This window comes from Thalassophryne amazonica, chromosome 17 (genome assembly GCF_902500255.1).
Source record: "Thalassophryne amazonica chromosome 17, fThaAma1.1, whole genome shotgun sequence".
Lineage (NCBI taxonomy): Eukaryota > Metazoa > Chordata > Actinopteri > Batrachoidiformes > Batrachoididae > Thalassophryne > Thalassophryne amazonica.
The window spans coordinates 5193882-5218577 of NC_047119.1; the positions used below are offsets into that span (position 1 = coordinate 5193882).

Below are 24696 nucleotides of genomic sequence, written 5' to 3' on the forward strand. Positions count from 1 at the left end.
GAAATTGGTTTCTGGATCCTTGATCTCTGGACAAAAATAGAAATAAACAAAATCTGTAGTTTTTGTCAAAAGCATTTCCTTTCAGACATTACTGGCATGAATGTCACTCCATAACTCTGAGCTGAACTCTTACAGCTGGAACTCTTACAGCTCTTACATTTGGAAAGAGGTGTCATTTTATTTAAAGCGGCAGTTCGCTTTGAAGTTATTAATTCTCATCAGACTCCAACGTGTCTTGGAAGAGAGCGGAGCAGCATTTGGAGCTGTGCCAATGGAAAGGAGGATGATTCTCATTTCTTGACTGCAACAAGACAAGAGTCCCAGTTAGTCACTTTAATCTGCACAAAAGTGACTCACAATTGACATATTTTAATGGCTTTGAGAGGGGTTAAGAAGCGGAGTTGCCACTTCTGAAGAGCAGTGAATCAAAGAACAAACGAAGTAGCAGATCAAAGCAATGCTTCATTGATTCAAGCTTCAAATCGAGTCTCGCTGCAGAAGTGGTTGATTACAGAGCCGCTGCAGGGTCTGTAATCAGTGTAGAGAAATGACCATTTTCCCTACAAACACCCTCAAAAACAATGGCCGCTCTGAAGGGCCGATAAGGGAATCGTTAAGCAAAAAGACTATAGATGTCGGTGGATCAAATTATTTCTTAACGATACCTGAAAAGAGCCGGTTTTCGATACCCAACCCTAATTGGGAAGGTCAACAAAATGATGATGAAAGCCGATAAACAATCCAGAAATATGAAGAATGAGCGAATGAATGTCATGAAGTGATCTAGAGGCATGACTTTTGCCATCACTTGAATAATTCTAACTTTCAAATTGTCCTGCAACAATGAGTTCCTCTTTTCTGTTTGACCTTCCTCCTGTGAATGCTGTCCTCTACACGTGTAATGTGTCAGAGGTTTTAATCTCACCTTCTCCGAACACTCTGCCCCCAATGTCACTTCTGACGACAAAGTCTGATGTCTCTGCCGCATCCTGCCACTCTCTCACCAGATGTTCGGCATCATGTCAGACGTTCTTATGAAACCTCACTGAAACACTCAGAAACGATTCAGTCCCTTCCTGGCGTCTTGACTCAGCTTTCCCACAGCTCTCTGCCTAATCTCCTGAGCTGAGCTCACTTCTCAGTCATACCTTGCACCCATCGCTGACCGCGTTTGTGATTCCTGCTCAGACTGCCAAGACTCTCACTGTACACTTCAACACGCAAAATGTCCAAACAAAGGTCTCAACCGGTGTGCAACCTTGTGCTTGGTATTTGCAGCACATCTGTGTCACTGCTGAAGACGCTGAGAAAAGCCCAAAGAAGACTTTCATTGAAGTAGCTCCAGGAAGCGTCTCATTTGCGCAACATAAACATCAAAGACTGTCACACTTTATGCTTGATAAATGCAGTCCATTTACACATACATTTCTGCAAACCCCTCGCAGTCAAAATAAAATCAGATGCTGTCACACCAAGTGACAGCATGCTGCACAGATAACTTGCCATGTGCACTAGCTTTTACATTTTGGGCATGCACACACACACACACACACACACACACACACACACACACACGCATGCATAAGTGACATTTTTTAACACATTTTTATGCCTGTTAGTAATCCTTTTGATGGGAGCAACAAGTAGAGCAGGTGTCTCAAACTAATGTTCAGTAACAGAGATGTGTATGGTGGCCAATAGGGGTCAAAACACAAATTAAGACAACACTACCAAATGTAAGTAATGCTTTTTTTTTTTTTTAAATGTTACTTTAAATGATGGAGCGCTCTGTTTTTTGTTTAATTGTCTACTTGCTCATTAGAGCTGAGTGTATTTATTTATTTACTTAATTTTTGATTCCTGTGACCCAATCTTGGATAAGCAATTGAAGTAATCGGTGTGTAATTGATGATTTTTGTTCTGATCCTACAACCCCAATTCCAATGAAGTTGGGACGTTGTGTAAAATGTAAATAAAAACAGAATCCAATGATTTTCAAATCCTTTTCAACCTATATTCAACTGAATACACCACAAAGACAAGATATTTAATGTTCAAACTGATAAACTTTGTTGTTTTTGTGCAAATATTTGCTCATTTTGAAATGGATGCCTGCAACATGTTTCTAAAAAGCTGGGACAGTGGTATGTTTACCACTGTGTTACATCACCTTTCCTTCTAACAACACTCAATAAGTGTTTAGGAACTGAGGACACTAATTGTTGAAGCTTTGTAGGTGGAATTCTTTCCCATTCTTGCTTGATGTACGACTTCAGTTGTTCAACAGTCCGGGGTCTCCGTTGTTGTATTTTTTGCTTCATAATGTGCCACACATTTTCAATGGGCGACAGGTCTGGACTGCAGGCAGGCCAGTCTAGTACCCGCACTCTTTTACTACGAAGCCACGCTGTTGTAACAAGTGCAGAATGTGGCTTGACATTGTCTTGCTGAAATAAGCAGGGATGGCAGCATGTGTTGCTCCAAAACCTGGATGTACCTTTCAGCATTGATGGTGCCATCACAGATGTGTAAGTTGTCCATGCCATGGGCACTAACACACCCCATACCATCACAGATGCTGGCTTTTGAACTTTGTGCTGGTAACAATCTGGATGGTCTTTTTCCTCTTTTGTCTGGAGGACACGACGTCCATGATTTCCAAAAACAATTTGAAATGTGGACTCATCAGATCACAGCACACTTTTCCACTTTGCGTCTGTCCATTTCAAATGAGCTCGGGCCCAGAGAAGGTGGCAGCATTTCTGGATGTTGTTGATGTTTGGCTTTCACTTTGCATGGTAGAGTTTTAACTTGCACTTGTAGATGTAGCGACGAACTGTGTTAACTGACAATGGTTTTGTGAAGTGTTCCTGAGCCCACGTGTTAAGATCCTTTACACAATGATGTTGGTTTTTAATGCAGTGCCGCCTGAGGGACTGAAGGTCACGGGCATTCAGTGTTGGTTTTCAGCCTTGCGGCTTATGTGTAGAAAGTTCTCCAGATTCTCTGAATCTTCTGATTATATTATGGACTGTAGATGATGGAATCCCTAAATTCCTTGCAAGTCAAATCAAATCAAATCAAATCAATTTTATTTATATAGCGCCAAATCACAACAAACAGTTGCCCCAAGGTGCTTTATATTGTAAGGCAAAAGCCATACAATAATTACAGAAAAACCCCAACGGTCAAAGGACCCCCTATGAGCAAGCACTTGGCGACAGTGGGAAGGAAAAACTCCCTTTTAACAGGAAGAAACCTCCAGCAGAACCAGGCTCAGGGAGGGGCAGTCTTGTGCTGGGACTGGTTGGGGCTGAGGGAGAGAATCAGGAAAAAGACATGCTGTGGAGGGGAGCAGAGATCAATCACTAATGATTAAATGCAGAGTGGTGCATACAGAGCAAAAAGAGAAAGAAACACTCAGTGCATCATGGGAACCCCCCAGCAGTCTAAATCTATAGCAGCATAACTAAGGGATGGTTCAGGGTCACCTGATCCAGCCCTAACTATAAGCTTTTTCAAAAAGGAAAGTTTTAAGCCTAATCTTAAAAGTAGAGAGGGTGTCTGTCTCCCTAATCCGAACTGGGAGCTGGTTCCACAGGAGAGGAGCCTGAAAGCTGAAGGCTCTGCCTCCCATTCTACTCTTAAAAACCCTAGGAACTACACGTAAGCCTACAGTCTGAGAGCAAAGCGCTCTATTGGGGTGATATGGTAATAAGAGGTCCCTAAGATAAGATGGGACAGTGAACATTCAGAAACATTGTTCTTAAACTGTTGGACTATTTTTTCACGCAGTTGTTCATAAACTGATGATCCTCACCCCATCTTTGCTGGTGAATGGCTGAGCCTTTTGGAGATGCTCCTTTTATACCCATTCATGACACTCACCTGTTTCCAATTAACCTGTTCACCTGTGGAATTCTTTGAGCATTCATCAACTTTCCCAGTCTTTTGTTGCCCCTGTCCCAGCTTTTTTGAAATGTGTTGCAGGGATCTATTTCAAAGTGAGCAAATATTTGCACAAAAACAATAAAGTTTATCAGTTTGAACATTAAATATCTTGTCTTTGTGGTGTATTCAATTGAATATAGGTTGAAGAGGATTTGCAAATCATTGTATTCTGTTTTTATTTACATTTTACACAATGTCCCAACTTCATTGGAATTGGGGTTGTAACTATAGTGGTGCAGCTTTGCTAAAATTTGCATAACAATTGTGCATTTTGTGATAAAGGCATCGGATTTGGTACACATATAGCCAAAAGTATTCTATTCCAGAGCACCTCCAAAGATTTGGTGGAGTCTTCCAAGACCTCACACCAATGTGTGGTGAAAATTCGGTGAAAATCCGTTAAGTAGTTTTGACATAATCCTTAACATCCAACAAAGTGAAGTGTAGAAATTGAAATCCTGAACCAGAATATGGATTCAGATCAAAATTCAAAATTCAGTGGAGTCTTTCATGGTCTAATATCTATCTGTGGTGCAAATTGGGTGAGAATCTGTGAAGTAGGTTTTTTTTTTCATAATCCTTAAAAGTCTATATAAAGTGAAATCTTGAGCCAGAATCTTGATCCGAATCATCTCCAAAATTTAATTCCATGGCCTAATATCTATCTGTGGTGCAAGTTCAGTCAAAATCCATGCAGTAGTTTTGACATAATCCTGCTAACAGACAGACAAATAAATAAATAAACGACAATAATTTTATTACGTCCTTGGTGGACACCCGTTACAGCTGCTGGGCTGATAGTTTCAAACCCGCTATATGGTTCGAAAAGCAACAGTTACTGTACATCTTGTTTATTTTTATTCTGAGAGAATTTATTAAGAATAACATAATTTGTTAAATTTTACTTGGCGGGCCCTGCAGTAGCCTGGTGGCCTGTCCGCTGTGTACCCGGCCTCTCACCCAGTGCCCAGCTGGGATAGGTTCCAGCTCCTCCATGACCCCGAATTGGAATAAGCAGGTATCAAAAATGAATGAGTGAATTAACTTTGCTGTAAACATGTTTTCTCAGTAGCAGCTACAAGTTTAGACGAGACGTGCAGGTGTCCACCTCTAACCAGCAACCAGCTGGTCCCATGTGACCGTGCGCTGCGTTATTATTGAAGCCTGTTAAAGAATTTGTTATGGCTTGTTATCCTTCTCTTCAGCCATACCGAGACCTGAAACTGGAACAATGCATTTGCGGGTTATGAGTATGTGTTTATGAGCGTATTAGTGGCCAAAACCAGACCAACCTTTGTTGCAGCGCTCTAGAGAGAAATGAGTCACCAACACTGGATTTATCAAAAAAAACACCACCCAAACCTGAACACCTGATGGTTGATGCCTGGACCTCACTCGGAGTGCTAATGTGGTGTCTGCTGTGCTACACAATGATGCGGCGGTGTATCGCTGATTGTGTCTTGTGGTGTGAGATGTGTGGAAATGTGCTTGTAGCTGAGTTGCTTGTTCACAGTGAGATGACACATGCAGCCCGCTGAAGCTGCCTAGACAGGCTGAATTATACGGTGCAGTATGTGATGCTCCTGCAGCAGGATTATGCAGGTAAACCTGTGAGTTCTGTTTGCTAATACCTTCCAAAGAGGTTTGCACTGGGCAGCTCCATTCTGAGCTGCTAAGACTACATGTCTACGTCTGCAGTGTAGGAGAAGGAAAACACAGCGGTTTAACGGGAGTTACGAAAAGAAATAGATATTTTAATGCACTAGGAGTAGTTAATAGTCAAAGCAGGAGGTGAGATTAGGTGACACAGGCCACGCAAGGAAAAGCAGTATGTCAGTATGATTGTGGATATTGGTGGTAAAATGGTAAGCGCTCTTCACAGCTCTTTGTTTTGTGTCATTTTGTGATTTACACACCCTCATGTGTTTTTGCTGTTTTCTCTCAGCAGGTTTCAGCTACAGAAGAATGTGTAGGACCAATGAGACTCACTCAAGAGCCAGTTCAGGTAAGTGCTTTGCCAAATCCGCACAAAAGTTACCGTGGAAATGTGGAAATAAAGGCACATGGTGGTTTTGATGTAGAAGCATACGTGGAACATTACTGATGTCAGTGTTGTAAATTGTAAAACTCAAAAGGAGCCATTAAAAGCAATTTTATATAACTTTTCTGCACGCTGCTGGCTTCAGTTGATTTTACCATTCAGATCGACTTGCCACAACTTGTCTTTGGTTTTGTAATACATCACAGCAAACAACACGCAACTGGTACGAACAGTCATTCAGAGTTCTTCGTAATAATTTACAAGAACCTCTTGTGCTTTGTCAAATTTTAAAATTTTTATTAGGTACAAAAAAATGATCAAGATGTACAAGAATACCATATTTTTATAAGTCCCGTTATTTTTTTATTTTATTTTTTTACTAGTTTGGGAGGCCCTGCGACTTATACTCCAGTGTGACTTAGATACCAAAAAAAATTACACATTTGTTATTCATAACAATAATTACAACAAATATTTATATAAGACTTTCCCAGGAATCAAAGCTAGAAACAAAATGAATGAACTCTAATAATAAATAAATAAATGGCAATAATAAAGAGCACGCTACAACAATGTACACAAACTCTACTCAAAGAATAGGTGATAATACTGAGGAAAAAATGCAATTTATACTCCAGTGTGACTTATATATAGGTTTTTCCGCTTCAAGAAGCATTTTTTTTAACAGATACCAGTGCCACTTGGAAAATACAGTAATTAAACAAACAAATGTAATTAAGCAGAAGCTTCCAGTCAACATTTAGTTTATTCACAGTACATTAAGTATTTCATGAACAACAAATATTTTACTGTGTAGGCTCTCAGTTGTCCAGTTGTCAAGGACGTTTCGCTTGAAGCGAAGCGAAACGTCCTCGCGTCAAGCAACCCAGTCCAGTCGAAGATTCAAGCTTCTCTACAACAAATATTTTAAAAATCCATATGGAAAATAATTTTATTAATCTACTTTGGCTTGTCCTCATGCTCCTCCATCTCCTCACTGTGATGCTTCTTGCGTTCTTGCAAATAGTCAAGTTCACTTAATAGATTAGCGTATGAGTTCCAACAGGAACAAACATGATTTTAGGGTTTATAAAAGTTTTAGACCATTAAGATATATTCAAAAAAAGCAGCTAATTGGTCTGCTAATGGTTTTCAAAGTTAGCTGAAAAGCTAATCCATTAACCCTTTATCTACGGCGATGGCGCCCACGCCATATTTTCCATATGCGTATTTCTTTTACCGTAACTCCGCCATAGTTTGTCCAATCCGAATGATTCAAAGTGCATTGTTAAGCTAACACCAAGGGCTTTCCAATGATATATGGTGTATTACGGTAAACATAAGCCTGTGACGTCATAACGCAGAGGAAAAACACAGAAGTTTCACACTAGTGCGCCGCTGATTCTCATTACCGTAAGTTCTCATGTAAGCCCTCAATCTGAAAAATTTCAACACTGACAGCAAACCAAGAACCCGTGCTTTCCAACAGTATGCTATATGTTGCATGTATTATGGTAAAGTGCGTTCGGTGACTTTTGAAATGAGGGAAAAGTATGAAAAAGAGCGCAAAAGTGACAGAAAAGTACAGAGACAGACAGCAAACATAAATGTAGTAATGTTTGAGGAAAAGGCAGGGTGTTAGTGTCACTTGTGAAGGTTTATGTGTGTGTTTGTGTGGGTGTGATGGCTCCATCAGCCACAAGCCACTGCCCGGTGCCAACAAGCAGTGGAAACCCAACTTGCCAGCGATCCACAAAGGGGCGGCGTTCTTGCAAGGTTTGCAAGAGGTCACCTGCTGGATGTGCAAACTTTGTAAATTGGCCTCTGTCTTCAGCCAGACAGAAACTGTTACAAACAGCACCACACTGACTGATGGAGTTTAGATCTAATTTTGATTCTTGGTTATATATTTATATATAGTTTGACACTTTATTGTTTTATTCATATTGTATAATATTGCACAAAATGAGTGATCAAATGAGTGATTTATTGCACATTTTAATAATACAGATAATAACTGATATATTTATATATAGTTTTGCACTTTGTTATTCATATTGTTTGGATCTGCACTTTAAAATTGGTTACTTTTTGCATATTTTCACCTTGTAAAATGTTTACTTTTGCACTGTTTCTGCAATGTTTCTGAGTTCTAGACACATAAAATTAATTATTTTGATTGTAAACACTTACAGCTTCCTGTTAAAAATGTGAAATCCAAACTTACTTTACATAACAATCATTTTTCACTAAAAAACTGAAAAAAAAATCAAGTTCGTTTTCGTGTTTTTTTTCTCATTTTAAATGCTAAAACTTACAAATAATGTGTATAAATAGTTAATCAGTTGTAATATAATTGAAATTCAGGTACTCTTGGAAAAGGGTACCAAAGCACACAAACATGGAACATTATTTCTTAATTTTATTGCTATAATAAAAAATTATAACCAATCGTCCATTTATAGCCTCAGTAGGTAAAGGGTTAAAGAAAATGTTAGCTTTGCTAGTTAGCTGTTAGCTGACGAGCTGCACTGTGTCGTCCGCTGCCTTTGTCTGTATCTGTCTGTATCCAAATGTGTTTTGATGCTGTTCTGAGTTGCATTTAGGTCATGTTGAGACTTTCTACAAATATGACCTTCTAAACAGGAAATTGAGTTTGAAGTAGGAATTGTTGAAATGTCCTCCACCTGGTGCCCCTGTATTGCCGGAACATTATAATACAATTACAGAATGCTTTCAATAGTGTTTTCAATAGTGTATTCAGTATTTATTCCAAATATTCAAAGACTAAAGTTAATTATGGAGTTCCACAAGGTTCTGTGCTAGGACCAATTTTATTCACTTTATACATGCTTCCCTTAGGCAGTATTATTAGACGGTATTGCTTAAATTTCATTGTTACGCAGATGATACCCAGCTTTATCTATCCATGAAGCCAGAGGACACACACCAATTAGCTAAACTGCAGGATTGTCTTACAGATATAAAGACATGGATGACCTCTAATTTCCTGCTTTTAAACTCAGATAAAACTGAAGTTATTGTACTTGGCCCCACAAATCTTAGAAACATGGTGTCTAACCAGATCCTTACTCTGGATGGCATTACCCTGACCTCTAGTAATACTGTGAGAAATCTTGGAGTCATTTTTGATCAGGATATGTCATTCAAAGCGCATATTAAACAAATATGTAGGACTGCTTTTTTGCATTTACGCAATATCTCTAAAATTAGAAAGGTCTTGTCTCAGAGTGATGCTGAAAAACTAATTCATGCATTTATTTCCTCTAGGCTGGACTATTGTAATTCATTATTATCAGGTTGTCCTAAAAGTTCCCTAAAAAGCCTTCAGTTAATTCAAAATGCTGCAGCTAGAGTACTGACGGGGACTAGAAGGAGAAAGCATATCTCACCCATATTGGCCTCTCTTCATTGGCTTCCTGTTAATTCTAGAATAGAATTTAAAATTCTTCTTCTTACTTATAAGGTTTTGAATAATCAGGTCCCATCTTATCTTAGGGACCTCGTAGTACCATATCACCCCAATAGAGAGCTTCGCTCTCAGACTGCAGGCTTACTTGTAGTTCCTAGGGTTTGTAAGAGTAGAATGGGAGGCAGAGCCTTCAGCTTTCAGGCTCCTCTCCTGTGGAACCAGCTCCCAATTCAGATCAGGGAGACAGACACCCTCTCTACTTTTAAGATTAGGCTTAAAACTTTCCTTTTGCTAAAGCTTATAATTAGGGCTGGATCAGGTGACCCTGAACCATCCCTTAGTTATGCTGCTATAGACGTAGACTGCTGGGGGGTTCCCATGATGCACTGTTTCTTTCTCTTTTTGCTCTGTATGCACCACTCTGCATTTAATCATTAGTGATCGATCTCTGCTCCCCTCCACAGCATGTCTTTTTCCTGGTTCTCTCCCTCAGCCCCAACCAGTCCAGCAGAAGACTGCCCCTCCCTGAGCCTGGTTCTGCTGGAGGTTTCTTCCTGTTAAAAGGGAGTTTTTCCTTCCCACTGTAGCCAAGTGCTTGCTCACAGGGGGTCGTTTTGACCGTTGGGGTTTTACATAATTATAGTATGGCCTTGCCTTACAATATAAAGCGCCTTGGGGCAACTGTTTGTTGTCATTTGGCGCTATATAAAAAAATTGATTGATTGATTGAAATATTCAAGCACAAATTACTGACCAGATGGATGCATATGGTTTGGACTTTTTTTTCAAAATGTAGCCAAAAAGTGAAACGCATCCTAAAATGAGTTTAACTGTATGATAGAATTGCTGGAATGTTTATTGAGATGAAGAATTTGGTAAGGATTTTTAAAAGCTCCGTATCAACAGATCTCAGCTTCCCTGTCAAGACTGTGGCAGACTTAGTCCAGGTTGAGTGAGGGTTTGTCCGTCTTCATCCTCTAGGGAGGGATTAGGTCATGCATTAGTCAGTTTTGGCCTTATGTAACAGAAAGAGTTCTTGGAAGTTACCAGGCAGGTTGGGGTGAAAGCACCACAAAGCATTCCTCAGTTCTGGCAGGAGCTCTTGCAGGAATCGGCTACTTCATTAGACGGCTGTTTACTGCTTTGATTTCATTTCGCTCACATTGAGTTGTGTTGGTTTGACTGATCTCCAGGGGTTCAGCTCAGTTCTCCCTCCAGCGCTATGTGAGAGGTCTGGCATGCCAATCACCATCATGCTGAGTTACAGTACAGAACCCCTTCTTCGCCTCTAAAAATGCCAAATAACATCACATCAGGAATCTCTGGCAGCGCGTGTACAGGTGGAGAAATTGGGGCTTTATTAAAAAGCTCCAACCTCTTGCCCAATAAACTGCTTGTATGTTTTGTGCTTCACAGGAGAAGAAGAATGAAAATGCAGGAATAAAACTCAGAAACACTGAGTTATTGTGAGTTTTTCCTGATTGTTTATTGCTGCCTCACGACTCTGGAGAGTTTCAATTTCTCCAGATCTGGCTGTGTTTAGTCTATCTATAAAAATCATGTGTTTCATACACTACAGCGAGAGGTAAAAGAACAGGAACATACATCATTACCTCCCACTGGGAGATATTCAAGCTCCTTGGGGTGAACCGCATGTCCATCTGTCTCTGGGTGTCCTGCATCAGATCTTAGGTCAGGTCTCGAAGCACGCACTGGTGCCACGCATTGCAGTGCCCACCACACTATGGAACCATCTTGGATCCTGGATGACACTAGTCTCCCTTAATTTCCTAGCCTTGGAACAGCCAGACTAGATCTCAGGTACCTCTTCATTCATGTTTCATATCCAGGGGAGAGCACCATCGGATGCAAACAAAACTGACTCTAGACATTATTAGACAGACATACAACCAATCAGAACAACAAAGCATCTGATGTTTGCAGAGCAACAACCAGACTAGTTTCAACAAATGCACAAAGATGGTGTGTCGTAGAGTTGGTACGTTGGTGAATGAACCTGAAAGTCCACAGCTGTTTTAGTTGTTGGTGCTCTTCCCTGCATAAAGCCCACTCCATGTGAGATAAACTGCAGTGAAAAGAAATGGCTGTGAATTAGAGGAAGACCAGAACCTTAGCGAGTTATGGATCTGGTTATTAATTACCAAGTTTGTGACAACCATTCATCTGATTCCAATTTATTTTAGAGGGCTTCAAGGGTACTCTGAACAGGTCTAGTACCAAAGACAGTCCCCTCAGATCACCCGTTACCATTCATGTCTCACAGCCATACAGAAAGCACCAGGGTGTCCATTGATTCCACAAAAATCAAAGCATCATCCACAGAATGAAGGTCAGTAAATATATCTTCGCCAACAAACACACCAAAGCCACTGGTTTCCGACCTATGACCCAGCATGTGGAAGCACTGAACAGAGCAGGAGCTACAGTTAGAGCTCAGCATAAAGTTATCAATCAATCAATCAATCAATTTTTTTTATATAGCGCCAAATCACAACAAACAGTTGCCCCAAGGCGCTTTATATTGTAAGGCAAGGCCATACAATAATTATGTAAAACCCCAACGGTCAAAACGACCCCCTGTGAGCAAGCACTTGGCTACAGTGGGAAGGAAAAACTCCCTTTTAACAGGAAGAAACCTCCAGCAGAACCAGGCTCAGGGAGGGGCAGTCTTCTGCTGGGACTGTTCCCACTGTTGCCAAGTGCTTGCTCATAGGGGGTCGTTTTGACCGTTGGGGTTTTTCATAATTATTGTATGGCCTTGCCTTACAATATGGAGCGCCTTGGGGCAACTGTTTGTTGTGATTTGGCGCTATATAAGAAAAAAGTTGATTGATTGGTTGATTGACTGGTTGGGGCTGAGGGAGAGAACCATGAAAAAGACATGCTGTGGAGGGGAGCAGAGATCGATCACTAATGATTAAATGCAGAGTGGTGCATACAGAGCAAAAAGAGAAAGAAACAGTGCATCATGGGAACCCCCCAGCAGTCTACGTCTATAGCAGCATAACTAAGGGATGGTTCAGGGTCACCTGATCCAGCCCTAACTATAAGCTTTAGCAAAAAGGAAAGTTTTAAGCCTAATCTTAAAAGTAGAGAGGGTGTCTGTCTCCCTGATCTGAATTGGGAGCTGGTTCCACAGGAGAGGAGCCTGAAAGCTGAAGGCTCTGCCTCCCATTCTACTCTTACAAACCCTAGGAACTACAAGTAAGCCTGCAGTCTGAGAGCGAAGCGCTCTATTGGGGTAATATGGTACTACGAGGTCCCTAAGATAAGATGGGACCTGATTATTCAAAACCTTATAAGTAAGAAGAATTTTAAATTCTATTCTAGAATTAACAGGAAGCCAATGAAGAGAGGCCAATATGGGTGAGATATGCTCTCTCCTTCTAGTCCCCGTCAGTATTCTAGCTGCAGCATTTTGAATTAACTGAAGGCTTTTTAGGGAACTTTTAGGACAACCTGATAATAATGAATTACAATAGTCCAGCCTAGAGGAAATAAATGCATGAATTAGTTTTTCAGCATCACTCTGAGACAAGACCTTTCTAATTTTAGAGATATTGTGTAAATGCAAAAAAGCAGTCCTACATATTTGTTTAATATGCGCTTTGAATGACATATCCTGATCAAAAATGAGTTATGTATATATGTTTCCAGTTAGGGGGATACTGTGCAGGGGATCTTGACACGCCTCTGCAAAATGCTTACACATGGCTGTGCGGTGGGTTCAACAAACTGATGTTTAAAAAAATACTGGTTTGAAAAGAATCCATCAGATGGTTCAAACCATAAAATTAAATTCCATCAGTGAGTAGATTTAGGTTTTTCCTCAACACTGGGAAAAGGCATGTACCCCCAGATCAATAATAAAAAAGCAAGTTTTTTTTTTGCCTATTTAATTGTAAGTTCTTTCGACCGCTCCATTTTTTGCTTGACACCACCACAGCAGAGCCCATAAGGCACAAGTTTTACACCGGATCCCCTTCCTGACCCAACACTGAACTACATGGAGATGGGGAAATGGGGTCTTGAACTGGGAACCTTGGCACTGGCCAGTTGGTCACCACACTGCCTGTTTTGCTTATTTATTAAGAATAAGAGATCCTATTCCATTGGGTGAGAGGCGGGCTTCACCCCGCACAGGGTCACGGTCTGTCTATCACAGGGCCACATATGGACTGACAAACACATTCATACTGACACACACATACATACTCCACAACGAATGGACTGGGTCGGAAGCGATTCTCAGACCTTCTTGCTGTGGGGCAACAGTGCTAACCACTGAGCTACCATTGTGCCCATGTAGCAACTTGTCAGAAATATTGATTAGTGGCAGTCAATATATTAGAGAAACATGTACAAATTACACGTTTCACATTTCAAATCCTGAATGTGGCTTCCTGTCATATTCAGGATTGAGTACAAGGTTTCCCACCTCACTTATCACTGCATCCATGGTAATGCTCCCCATACCTCAAGGAGCTCCTCAACCCCCAAACTGCCACATGCAACCTCTGCTCTGGAACTGCTAACATCCTAAAACCCCCCAGGACCAAAGTTCGGACCATAGGAGACTGGGCTTTCTGCTCGGCTGCTCCCAGGTTGTGGAATGATCTCCCTGAGCATCTAAGAATGCCACAATCTGAACATTCCTTTAAAGAAAGACTGAAAACCCATTTATTCATTAGAGCTTTCTCTTAGGCCTTTTATAACTGATCGTATCATTTTTACCTCAACTTTTTGCCATGTTTCGTGTGGTTGTTATTTTATTGTTTTATGTTTTTAATTCTAGCATTTAATGTTTTAATGTTTTTAACCTGTAGCACTTTGAGATGATTGAATGAAAAGTGCAAAATAAATCAAATGTATTGTTATTATTATTATTATTACATTAACGTGGTTTCAGTATGGCTTGGAAATGTTCATGTATTCATCCACTAATATGTTGAAAGAAAACTGGTTGTAAAATCGATGATGTTTATTAAAAATAATCACAATTACTCATGGCCTCTGAAAATTGAATGACGGTGTTTGAAAATTGCTGTAATTGGTTAATGTAATAATATTTTTCTTAAACCCTTTTAGACAAAGTTGAAGGTAAACACTACGACCACATACTGTGATTGTTTCATTTTTACTCCAGTATGGCATCCACAAGCAAAATTACAAAATTGCGTCATTGCCCAAACACCTATGGACCTGACCGTATGTCTGCACAGTCTAAAATTTGCACTCTTTGAGTGTTCTATTAGAATTATTTAGATTTGTACATGCATATTTATGAATAAATATTAGAAAATGTCCTTGCTCTCACTTGGATATTATGAATAAAGGTCCAAAAGTTAAATATTGTGGATAATCCAAGGGTCAGTTTGACCTAATTGTCAGTTTTTCCAAGTGACGGGAGCCCAATCCAAATGGAGGTTTATATACTTTATGACTGAGCAATTATAGCTAGTTTTAAAAGCACATTTTATGTGACTACCAGCTACAATATTTTAAATGGTGAATGTTGAAGGAATGAATGGTTATTTTGCATGCCTACCTATTCTGCCAAAGCATCAAACTGCTCACTTAATACCATCTGGTTATTACCCAAAGTACCACTGGAACCAAAAATGTACATAACCATGTCACAGTTCCACAAAGACTTTCAAAACACCAATCATTTATCAATTTTTGGTTTTACAGCGCACACAGATTTGGATTACGTTCTCACAATAACAACAGACTGAGGACCAATGAGCCATGTCAGGTGATGTGTTGTATACCACATTTTGTGTATCCATTTTTTAAAGCTCTTTAGCAAACCACATACAACTGTATGCAATACTATAATGTCTGATTTATTGTTACCAATTTTATATTGAACATATTCATACTTTGTTTTAGGGCACTATGGTGGGTTAGAGGACAGTATTGTTGCCTCACAGCCAGAATGTACCAGGTTTGCTGCTGATCTGATCGCTTGTATGTTAGTTTGTCTGTCTAGTGAAAAACTTGAAAATCACGCATTGTTAGATTGACATTTTTTCAGGTAACATGTAAAATTACCTGAAGATTTGTAATAAGTCATTTCATTTTCTGCTTATCCGGTTCTAGCTTAACCCACATTTTCTTATCCTTGACCAAGTCCTCAAATGTTTCCTGAGGAATGCAGAGGTGTTCCCATAGGACAGCTGGGAAATATATATGCCATAGGTATTAAAGGCACTGCGCTGCAGTGGTTTGAATCATATTTATCTAATAGATTACAATTTGTTCATGTAAACGGGGAATCTTCTTCACAGACTAAGGTTAATTATGGAGTTCCACAAGGTTCTGTGCTAGGACCAATTTTATTCACTTTATACATGCTTCCCTTAGGCAGTATTATTAGACGGCATTGCTTAAATTTTCATTGTTACGCAGATGATACCCAGCTTTATCTATCCATGAAGCCAGAGGACACACACCAATTAGCTAAACTGCAGGATTGTCTTATAGACATAAAGACATGGATGACCTCTAATTTCCTGCTTTTAAACTCAGATAAAACTTCCTGTTAATTCTAGAATAGAATTTAAAATTCTTCTTCTTACTTATAAGGTTTTGAATAATCAGGTCCCATCTTATCTTAGGGACCTCATAGTACCATATCACCCCAATAGAGCGCTTCGCTCTCAGACTGCAGGCTTACTTGTAGTTCCTAGGGTTTGTAAGAGTAGAATGGGAGGCAGAGCCTTCAGCTTTCAGGCTCCTCTCCTGTGGAACCAGCTCCCAATTCAGATCAGGGAGACAGACACCCTCTCTACTTTTAAGATTAGGCTTAAAACTTTCCTTTTTGCTAAAGCTTATAGTTAGGGCTGGATCAGGTGACCCTGAACCATGCCTTAGTTATGCTGCTATAGACGTAGACTGCTGGGGGGTTCCCATGATGCACTGTTTCTTTCTCTTTTTGCTCTGTATGCACCACTCTGCATTTAATCATTAGTGATTGATCTCTGCTCCCCTCCACAGCATGTCTTTTTCCTGGTTCTCTCCCTCAGCCCCAAACCAGTCCCAGCAGAAGACTGCCCCTCCCTGAGCCTGGTTCTGCTGGAGGTTTCTTCCTGTTAAAAGGGAGTTTTTCCTTCCCACTGTCGCCAAGTGCTTGCTCACAGGGGGTGGTTTTGACCGTTGGGGTTTTTACGTAATTATTGTATGGCCTTGCCTTACAATATAAAGCGCCTTGGGGCAACTGTTTGTTGTGATTTGGTGCTATATAAATAAAATTGATTAATTGATTGATTGAAATATATCCCTCCAGCATGTCCCAGGTCTCCCCCGGAGCCTCCTCCCAGTTGGACATACCTACTGAGGATGCCTCCTGCTCATCTCCCTACATAGCTGGCTCCTTTTGACATGAAGAAGCAGCGGCTCTACTCTGAATCCCTCTCTCCTACTCCCGTCTTTACCACAAACTGAAGCACACAAATTTTCAGGCCAAACATCATAGTGCATTGTGGGGAAATTGTGGAGTATTTATGGAAATGCAAAGCTACTGAGTTTTCCCAGTAAATGCTCTAAGGTTCAATGGACTATAGCCAAATTTATTGGCTTTAATCATAGTCAAGTATGTTTTATTTATCAGCTCACTCATCTTCAACCGCTTACTCCAATTAGGGGTATTTGTCAAGTCATATTTCATAAACATTAAAGAAACCTACTAAAATAGTTAGCTATTGTGATTTGGGAGATTTAAATTATGCTTCATTCATTTCATGAAGAAATTATGAAAATATATTTATTTTAGGGTTTTTTTGTTTGTTTGTTTAGATTAGAGCACATTTATCCATGGGCATTGCGTTGGCACAAGAACATACTCTCAGTAACCTCAGGTTTTGTGTTGCATCAAAGCATTTAAAGTCCTGAAAACAAATAAAGCTGAAACCTGTGCCGTGTGGGTGATTCTGATTCTATATTCAGACCATCAGTGCCCCCACCAGGTTTTCTTGCTCACATATTTGCGTGGCAGCATGTCAGAGATCCGTGCAGTCAGCATCCTGTGAGGGTCAACTGGGTGCTGTTCATGTGGAATTTCACATCATAGCACCGTGGATACACAAGTCGGCATGAGATCAAAGACTGTAGACCTTTCACAGCCACTCGCCAATACTACCTCATTTTCTCTCTTCCTTCTTTTCTCTCATGTTCTGCGATTTTGTGTGTGTGTGTGTGTGTGTGTGTGTGTGTGTGTGTGTGTGTGTGTGTGTGTGTGTGTGTGTGTGTGTGTGTGTGTGTGTGTGTGTGTGTGTGTGTGTGTGTGTGTGTGTGTGTGTGTGTGTGTGTGTGTGTGTGTCTGTTCTGCATTCAGGTTTGAAGGATTGTGCAGACAGCTCATATTTCACTATGAAAACCTGTCACTTATTTTATTAATTTGCAGGTAGTCACTCTGACGACTTTTTGTTTTTTTTTCCCTTCATTTGTTGTATGCTGTCACATTTTGTTCTGCTGAGACAGAATCAAGAGGTGATGCTGCTTTGAGTCTGAGCTGAATGCTGTTGCTTCTGGCCAAAGTCTAGCTGGTATGTTCTTGTCCCAAACACTATATGGGATCAATAATACGTCCCGACTCTGCACGTTTTATGGAACGGGAAATTCAGCAAAGTGTCTACTTGCATTGTGACAGAACATCAACACTTCAACCTTTTGGCCACGTGGGGTGTTTCTCTTTGCATGTTCCAGCAAGTAGGTGCCTTAAGTGCTGAAAACCCTAGCAACTCCAAAAGACCACATAGATGCCCACATATTGCCTAACTGTGGCAGACACATGGCTACTTTCAGGAGGTAAAGACGTACCAGTTTTCTGTCTGGGTGGTTGCCTTCCTGAACCTGAGACCAAGAGAACTGAGAGAAGCAAGACCAACTAATAGATCTCAACCTGACTAGAATTGAGAGAAGGCTTTATCAGCAGAGGTGTTACCCAGACCAGAAGCCAGAGAAGCTTTTACCACACGGGTGATTTCTGATATGACGGTGTGAGATATGGCTTAAAGAAGAGTACCAGGAATGAACATGTCAGGAGTTTAACGTAAATATTTCAGTCTCAGAGTGAGTGGTGAATTCTGGACAAAACTTCAGGAGACAGAGTGGGACAGCAGGACCAGTGAAGGCAGTAGGACAACTGACTGTTGGGTTATTTGTTGCACCCTTGACTAAAGGAGATAAAGGTCATGCAGTAGTACTGCTACTTGTTGAGTTTTTAGTTGAGCCCTTATTAAAGGGAGACAAGTTGAGACTGAGTGGCTCGGACAATCGGCTACTGAAGGTCACCACTTTTTCAGTGAAGATAGAGGCAAATATGTCAGCTGTTAGACTGGTACTGTAGCTGGATGAGGTGGTGTTGGCTTGATGATCAGTTTGAAGGTGGAAACTAATTTCTGAAGGTCAGTCACACTGCTGATTTTGTCATTATTGAAAGCAGTCTTTCCATCAGAGATGCTGGATGAGATGCTGGACAGTAGCATAAGGTAGCTTGTGACATCACATGTTTTTGGGATTTGTGTCATTTTCTCTCAGGCACTTTGAGATCGGTGAACAGCATTCATTGAGCCATGGGTACAGCTGTTTTGCATGATGTCACACAGCACATTTATATAGCGCTTTTCCATCTGAAAGAGAAGCTCAAAGTGCTTTACAATGATACCTCGCATTCACCCACTCACACACCGATGTCAGGGTGCTGCCATGCAAGGCATTCACTACACAACGTGGGGATTAAGGACCTTGTCCATGGACCCTTGGTAATTGTCTGGTCTGGCAGGAATTGAACCAAGGATTCTCTGTCTCAAGCCCAATGCTTAACCATTAGACCATCACCTCGTTACACAGGATAACTCCAGAACCAACCTATATATGTGGTCTAATCCATCTTTCCAGTGTAGGTACATAAGGGCTATCTATCTATCTGCCTGTCTGTCTATCTATCTATCTGGTTGATGTCCAAATTTCACAACATACAGTAATACAGGAAGCAACTTGTTTCACAGAATGTCAAATTTGTAGCAAAGTTCTTTCTGTCATCATGGTATCTTTGGCCACGGTGCTGTACTCTTGACACTTGGAGGCAGTGCTTTGAATGCCTGCCACTATGTCTTGTTACGAGTCAGTGCATCGCAGAAATAGTGCAGTTTTTAGAACAGTAACAGATTTACCCAGACATCCATTCTCTGTCCCCTCAGGTTCTGCTGGTGTTCGCCAAGGAGGATAGTCAAAGCGATGCGTTCTGGTGGGCTTGTGACCGTGCTGGGTTCCGGTGTAACATCGCACGGACACCAGAGTCTGCCGTTGACTGTTTCCTCGACAAGCACCATGAGATTGTAGTCATTGACGGACGTCACTCATGTTACTTTGAGCCTGAAGCTGTCTGCCGGTAGGTTTCTACTTTTCCTGTTTCTCTTTGTTTCCAATTTTGTCTTTGGCTGGCTGACATTTGCAGAATATTTGTTGTTGTTGTTGTTGTTATTAAGTACCAGATTTCACTGTGATTGTATCAAAAACATCAACAAACAGGAGTTTCATATATTGCGAGAAGAAGGATGAAGGTTCCAACATCACCTGATTTTTTTTTAGGGGTTCAAGCCTAGTGAGACTGGAAACCATGTTGCTTTGCAACTGCTGTTACTAGTCCCAGCAGGGCTGGGAACTCTATTGTTTTTGTTCTGTTTTATTATTAAAATCAGCACCTCCAAATCCGAGGCCATGGTTCTCGACCGGAAAAAGGTGCTTTGCCATCTTCAGGTCGGTGGAGTGTCTTTGCCTCAAGTGGAGGAGTTTAAGTATCTCGGGGTCTTGTTCACGAGTGAGGGATGGGTGGAACATGACATCGACAGACGGATTGGTGCAGCGTCTGCAGTGATGTATCGGACCGTCATGGTGAAGAGAGAGCTGAGTAGGGGGGCAAAGCTCTCGATTTACCAATCGATCTACGTTCCAACCCTCACCTATGGTCATGAGATTTGGTTCATGACCCAAAGAACAAGATCATGAGTACAAGCGGCCGAGATGAGTTTCCTCTGCAGGGTGGTTGGGCGCTCCCTTAGAGATAGAGTGAGGAGCTCGGTCACTCAGGAGGAGCTCGGAGTCGAGCCGCTGCTCCTCCATGTCGAAAGGAGCCAGCTGAGGTGGCTCAGGCATCTTTTTCGGATGCCCCCTGGACGCCTCGCTGGAGAGGTGTTCCGGGCACGTCCCATCGGGAGGAGGCCCCGGGGAAGACTCAGGACATGCTGGAGGGACTATGTCTCGCAGCTGGCTTGGGAACACCTTGGGGTTCCCCCGGAGGAGCTGGGGGAGGTGTGTGTGGATCGGGAGGTCTGGGCGGCTTTGCTTGAGCTGCTGCCCCGCGACCCAACCTCGAATGAAGTGGAAGAAAATGGATGGATGGATGGATGGATGGATGGATGGATGGATGGATGGATGGATGGATGGATGGATGGATGGATGGATGGATGGATGGATGGATGGATGGATGGATGGATGGATGGATATTATTATTATTATTATTATTATTATTATTATTAGAGGTCCAAGCCCGGCGAGGCTGGGGACAATGGTTGCAAAGCAATGCTGTTCAAAGTCACAGCAGCCTGGGAATCCTATTGCTTTTGTTCCATTTTTTTAATTAGCTATATTATAATAGCCAAGTGGCCTCTGTGCGCATGTATATGGGTGTGTGTGTGTGTGTGTGTGTGTGTGTGTGTGTGTGTGTGTGTGTGTGTGTGTGTGTGTGTGTGTGTGTGTGTGTGTGTGTGTGTACAACTTTGATCATGGAGAAACTGGGGAGACCTGACATTTGCTGGTTGGTATGCGTATGTATTTTGGCACAAGGATGAATTCTCTGAAAACAGAAAGCTGATAGGACTAATATTTCTGGAGAAATTAGCAACATTAGCTAACAGCAGTGAACAATGGATGTTGTGCTGCAATGCAGCATGGGAGTTCAGGGTTTTAGAGCTTTAAATATTGTTGTTGTGGTTTATGTTAGTTTAACAGTGTTGTTGGTGTTATTGATCATTGTGTTTTTATAGTTCAACTGGCTTAGTCAGTTTAGTTGTGTCATGTTGCCATTACCATGAGTGAGAAATGTAGTGCTTTTGATGTCTTCTGCAACTGTCTCTGTTTGCGCATGTGTAAAAATAAAAGCACCTAATTTGCAGTAAAATGCAGAAAATACAAAAAGCTTTGCATGTGTGTGTAACCTCGATCACAGACAAACTGGGGAGAGCTGACATTTGTCATTTGGTATGTTTCACGACACCAAAATGGAACATTAATAGAATTATAGAGTTTTTTTTTAATAAACTGCGGACATTAGCTAACACTGAACAATGGAATTACATTTATTCACTTGTAGGTAGCACTATAATAAAGGGAAATGCATTTTAGGTTGAAACTCACATTGCAAAAATCAGTCACCATTCAAACAGTCAATCAAAATTCATACATTCCTATATTTTTTTATGTGTACTGAATGTTCTACTTTGGGCAACACCCTATTTCTGCCTTTTAATTGTTATGCACAATTGCAGCAATTGTTAAACATACCTATTCAAGCTGGAGCTGGTGTTGGACTTCAGAAGATGAAGACCAGTCCAAACCCGGTTATCAATCAATCAATCAATTTTTTTATATAGCGCCAAATCACAACAAACAGTTGCCCCAAGGCGCTTTATATTGTAAGGCAAGGCCATACAATAATTATGTAAAACCCCAACGGTCAAAACGACCCCCTGTGAGCAAGCACTTGGCTACAGTGGGAAGGAAAAACTCCCTTTTAACAGGAAGAAACCTCCAGCAGAACCAGGCTCAGGGAGGGGCAGTCTTCTGCTGGGACTGGTTGGGGCTGAGGGAGAGAACCAGGAAAAAGACATGCTGTGGAGGGGAGCAGAGATCGATCACTAATGATTAAATGCAGAGTGGTGCATACAGAGCAAAAAGAGAAAGAAACAGTGCATCATGGGAACCCCCCAGCAGTCTAAGTCTATAGCAGCATAACTAAGGGATGGTTCAGGGTCACCTGATCCAGCCCTAACTATAAGCTTTAGCAAAAAGGAAAGTTTTAAGCCTAATCTTAAAAGTAGAGAGGGTGTCTGTCTCCCTGATCTGAATTGGGAGCTGGTTCCACAGGAGAGGAGCCTGAAAGCTGAAGGCTCTGCCTCCCATTCTACTCTTACAAACCCTAGGAACTACAAGTAAGCCTGCAGTCTGAGAGCAAAGCGCTCTATTGGGGTGATATGGTACTACGAGGTCCCTAAGATAAGATGGGACCTGATTATTCAAAACCTTATAAGTAAGAAGAAGAATTTTAAATTCTATTCTAGAATTAACAGGAAGCCAATGAAGAGAGGCCAATATGGGTGAGATATGCTCTCTCCTTCTAGTCCCCGTCAGTACTCTAGCTGCAGCATTTTGAATTAACTGAAGGCTTTTTAGGGAACTTTTAGGACAACCTGATAATAATGAATTACAATAGTCCAGCCTAGAGGAAATAAATGCATGAATTAGTTTTTCAGCATCACTCTGAGACAAGACCTTTCTGATTTTAGAGATATTGCGTAAATGCAAAAAAGCAGTCCTACATATTTGTTTAATATGCGCTTTGAATGACATATCCTGATCAAAAATGACTCCAAGATTTCTCACAGTATTACTAGAGGTCAGGGTAATGCCATCCAGAGTAAGGATCTGGTTAGACACCATGTTTCTAAGATTTGTGGGGCCAAGTACAATAACTTCAGTTTTATCTGAGTTTAAAAGCAGGAAATTAGAGGTCATCCATGTCTTTATGTCTGTAAGACAATCCTGCAGTTTAGCTAATTGGTGTGTGTCCTCTGGCTTCATGGATAGATAAAGCTGGGTATCATCTGCGTAACAATGAAAATTTAAGCAATACCGTCTAATAATACTGCCTAAGGGAAGCATGTATAAAGTGAATAAAATTGGTCCTAGCACAGAACCTTGTGGAACTCCATAATTAACTTTAGTCTGTGAAGAAGATTCCCCATTTACATGAACAAATTGTAATCTATTAGACAAATATGATTCAAACCACCGCAGCGCAGTGCCTTTAATACCTATGGCATGCTCTAATCTCTGTAATAAAATTTTATGGTCAACAGTATCAAAAGCAGCACTGAGGTCTAACAGAACAAGCACAGAGATGAGTCCACTGTCCGAGGCCATAAGAAGATCATTTGTAACCTTCACTAATGCTGTTTCTGTACTATGATGAATTCTAAAACCTGACTGAAACTCTTCAAATAGACCATTCCTCTGCAGATGATCAGTTAGCTGTTTTACAACTACCCTTTCAAGAATTTTTGAGAGAAAAGGAAGGTTGGAGATTGGCCTATAATTAGCTAAGATAGCTGGGTCAAGTGATGGCTTTTTAAGTAATGGTTTAATTACTGCCACCTTAAAAGCCTGTGGTACATAGCCAACTAACAAAGATAGATTGATCATATTTAAGATTCGAAGCATTAAATAATGGTAGGGCTTCCTTGAGCAGCCTGGCAGGAATGGGGTCTAATAAACATGTTGATGGTTTGGATGAAGTAACTAATGAAAATAACTCAGACAGAACAATCGGAGAGAAAGAGTCTAACCAAATACAGGCATCACTGAAAGCAGCCAAAGATAACGATACGTCTTTGGGATGGTTATGAGTAATTTTTTCTCTAATAGTTAAAATTTTGTTAGCAAAGAAAGTCATGAAGTCATTACTAGTTAAAGTTATGATCAATGGAACTGAAGTGGACATTGTGGACTACTACAAGTCCCTGGAAGTCCACACAGACAACAAACTGGACTGTACTGTAAACACGGATGCTGTGTATAAGAAAGATCAAAGCCAACTGTACTTCCTCATGCGGCTCAGATCTTTCAATGTCTGCAGAAATATGTTGCAGATGTTTTTTCACTCGGTGGTTTCCAACATTTTTATGCTGTACTGTGCTGGGACAGCAGGCTGAAGGCAGCTGACATGAACAGAGTCAACAAGCCCTTCAGGAGAACTGGCTCTGTCCTGAGGGTTGAGCTGGAGTCTGTGGTGCAGGTGTCAGAGCGGAGGATGTTGAGGAAACCGCTCAGCATCCTGGACAACACCTCATACCCTCTACATGCCACACTGACGTCCTGTCAGAGCACCTTCAGCCAAAGACTGAGATCACCGAGGTGCACCACAGAATACGACGGAAGGTCTTTCCTAACTGTGGCAGACTATATAATT

At 41.1% G+C, this 24696-nt stretch overlaps 1 protein-coding gene across 1 annotated transcript in view; it reads left to right on the top strand.

Moving 5' to 3' along the window:
- The window catches only part of pde8b (phosphodiesterase 8B), a 155077-nt gene that overhangs the window by 56138 nt on the left and 74243 nt on the right, over positions 1–24696 (top strand). Inside the window, 2 exon segments of the mRNA XM_034192259.1 lie at positions 5900–5956; positions 19652–19842. Of these exon segments, the coding sequence (XP_034048150.1) occupies positions 5900–5956; positions 19652–19842 (248 nt within the window).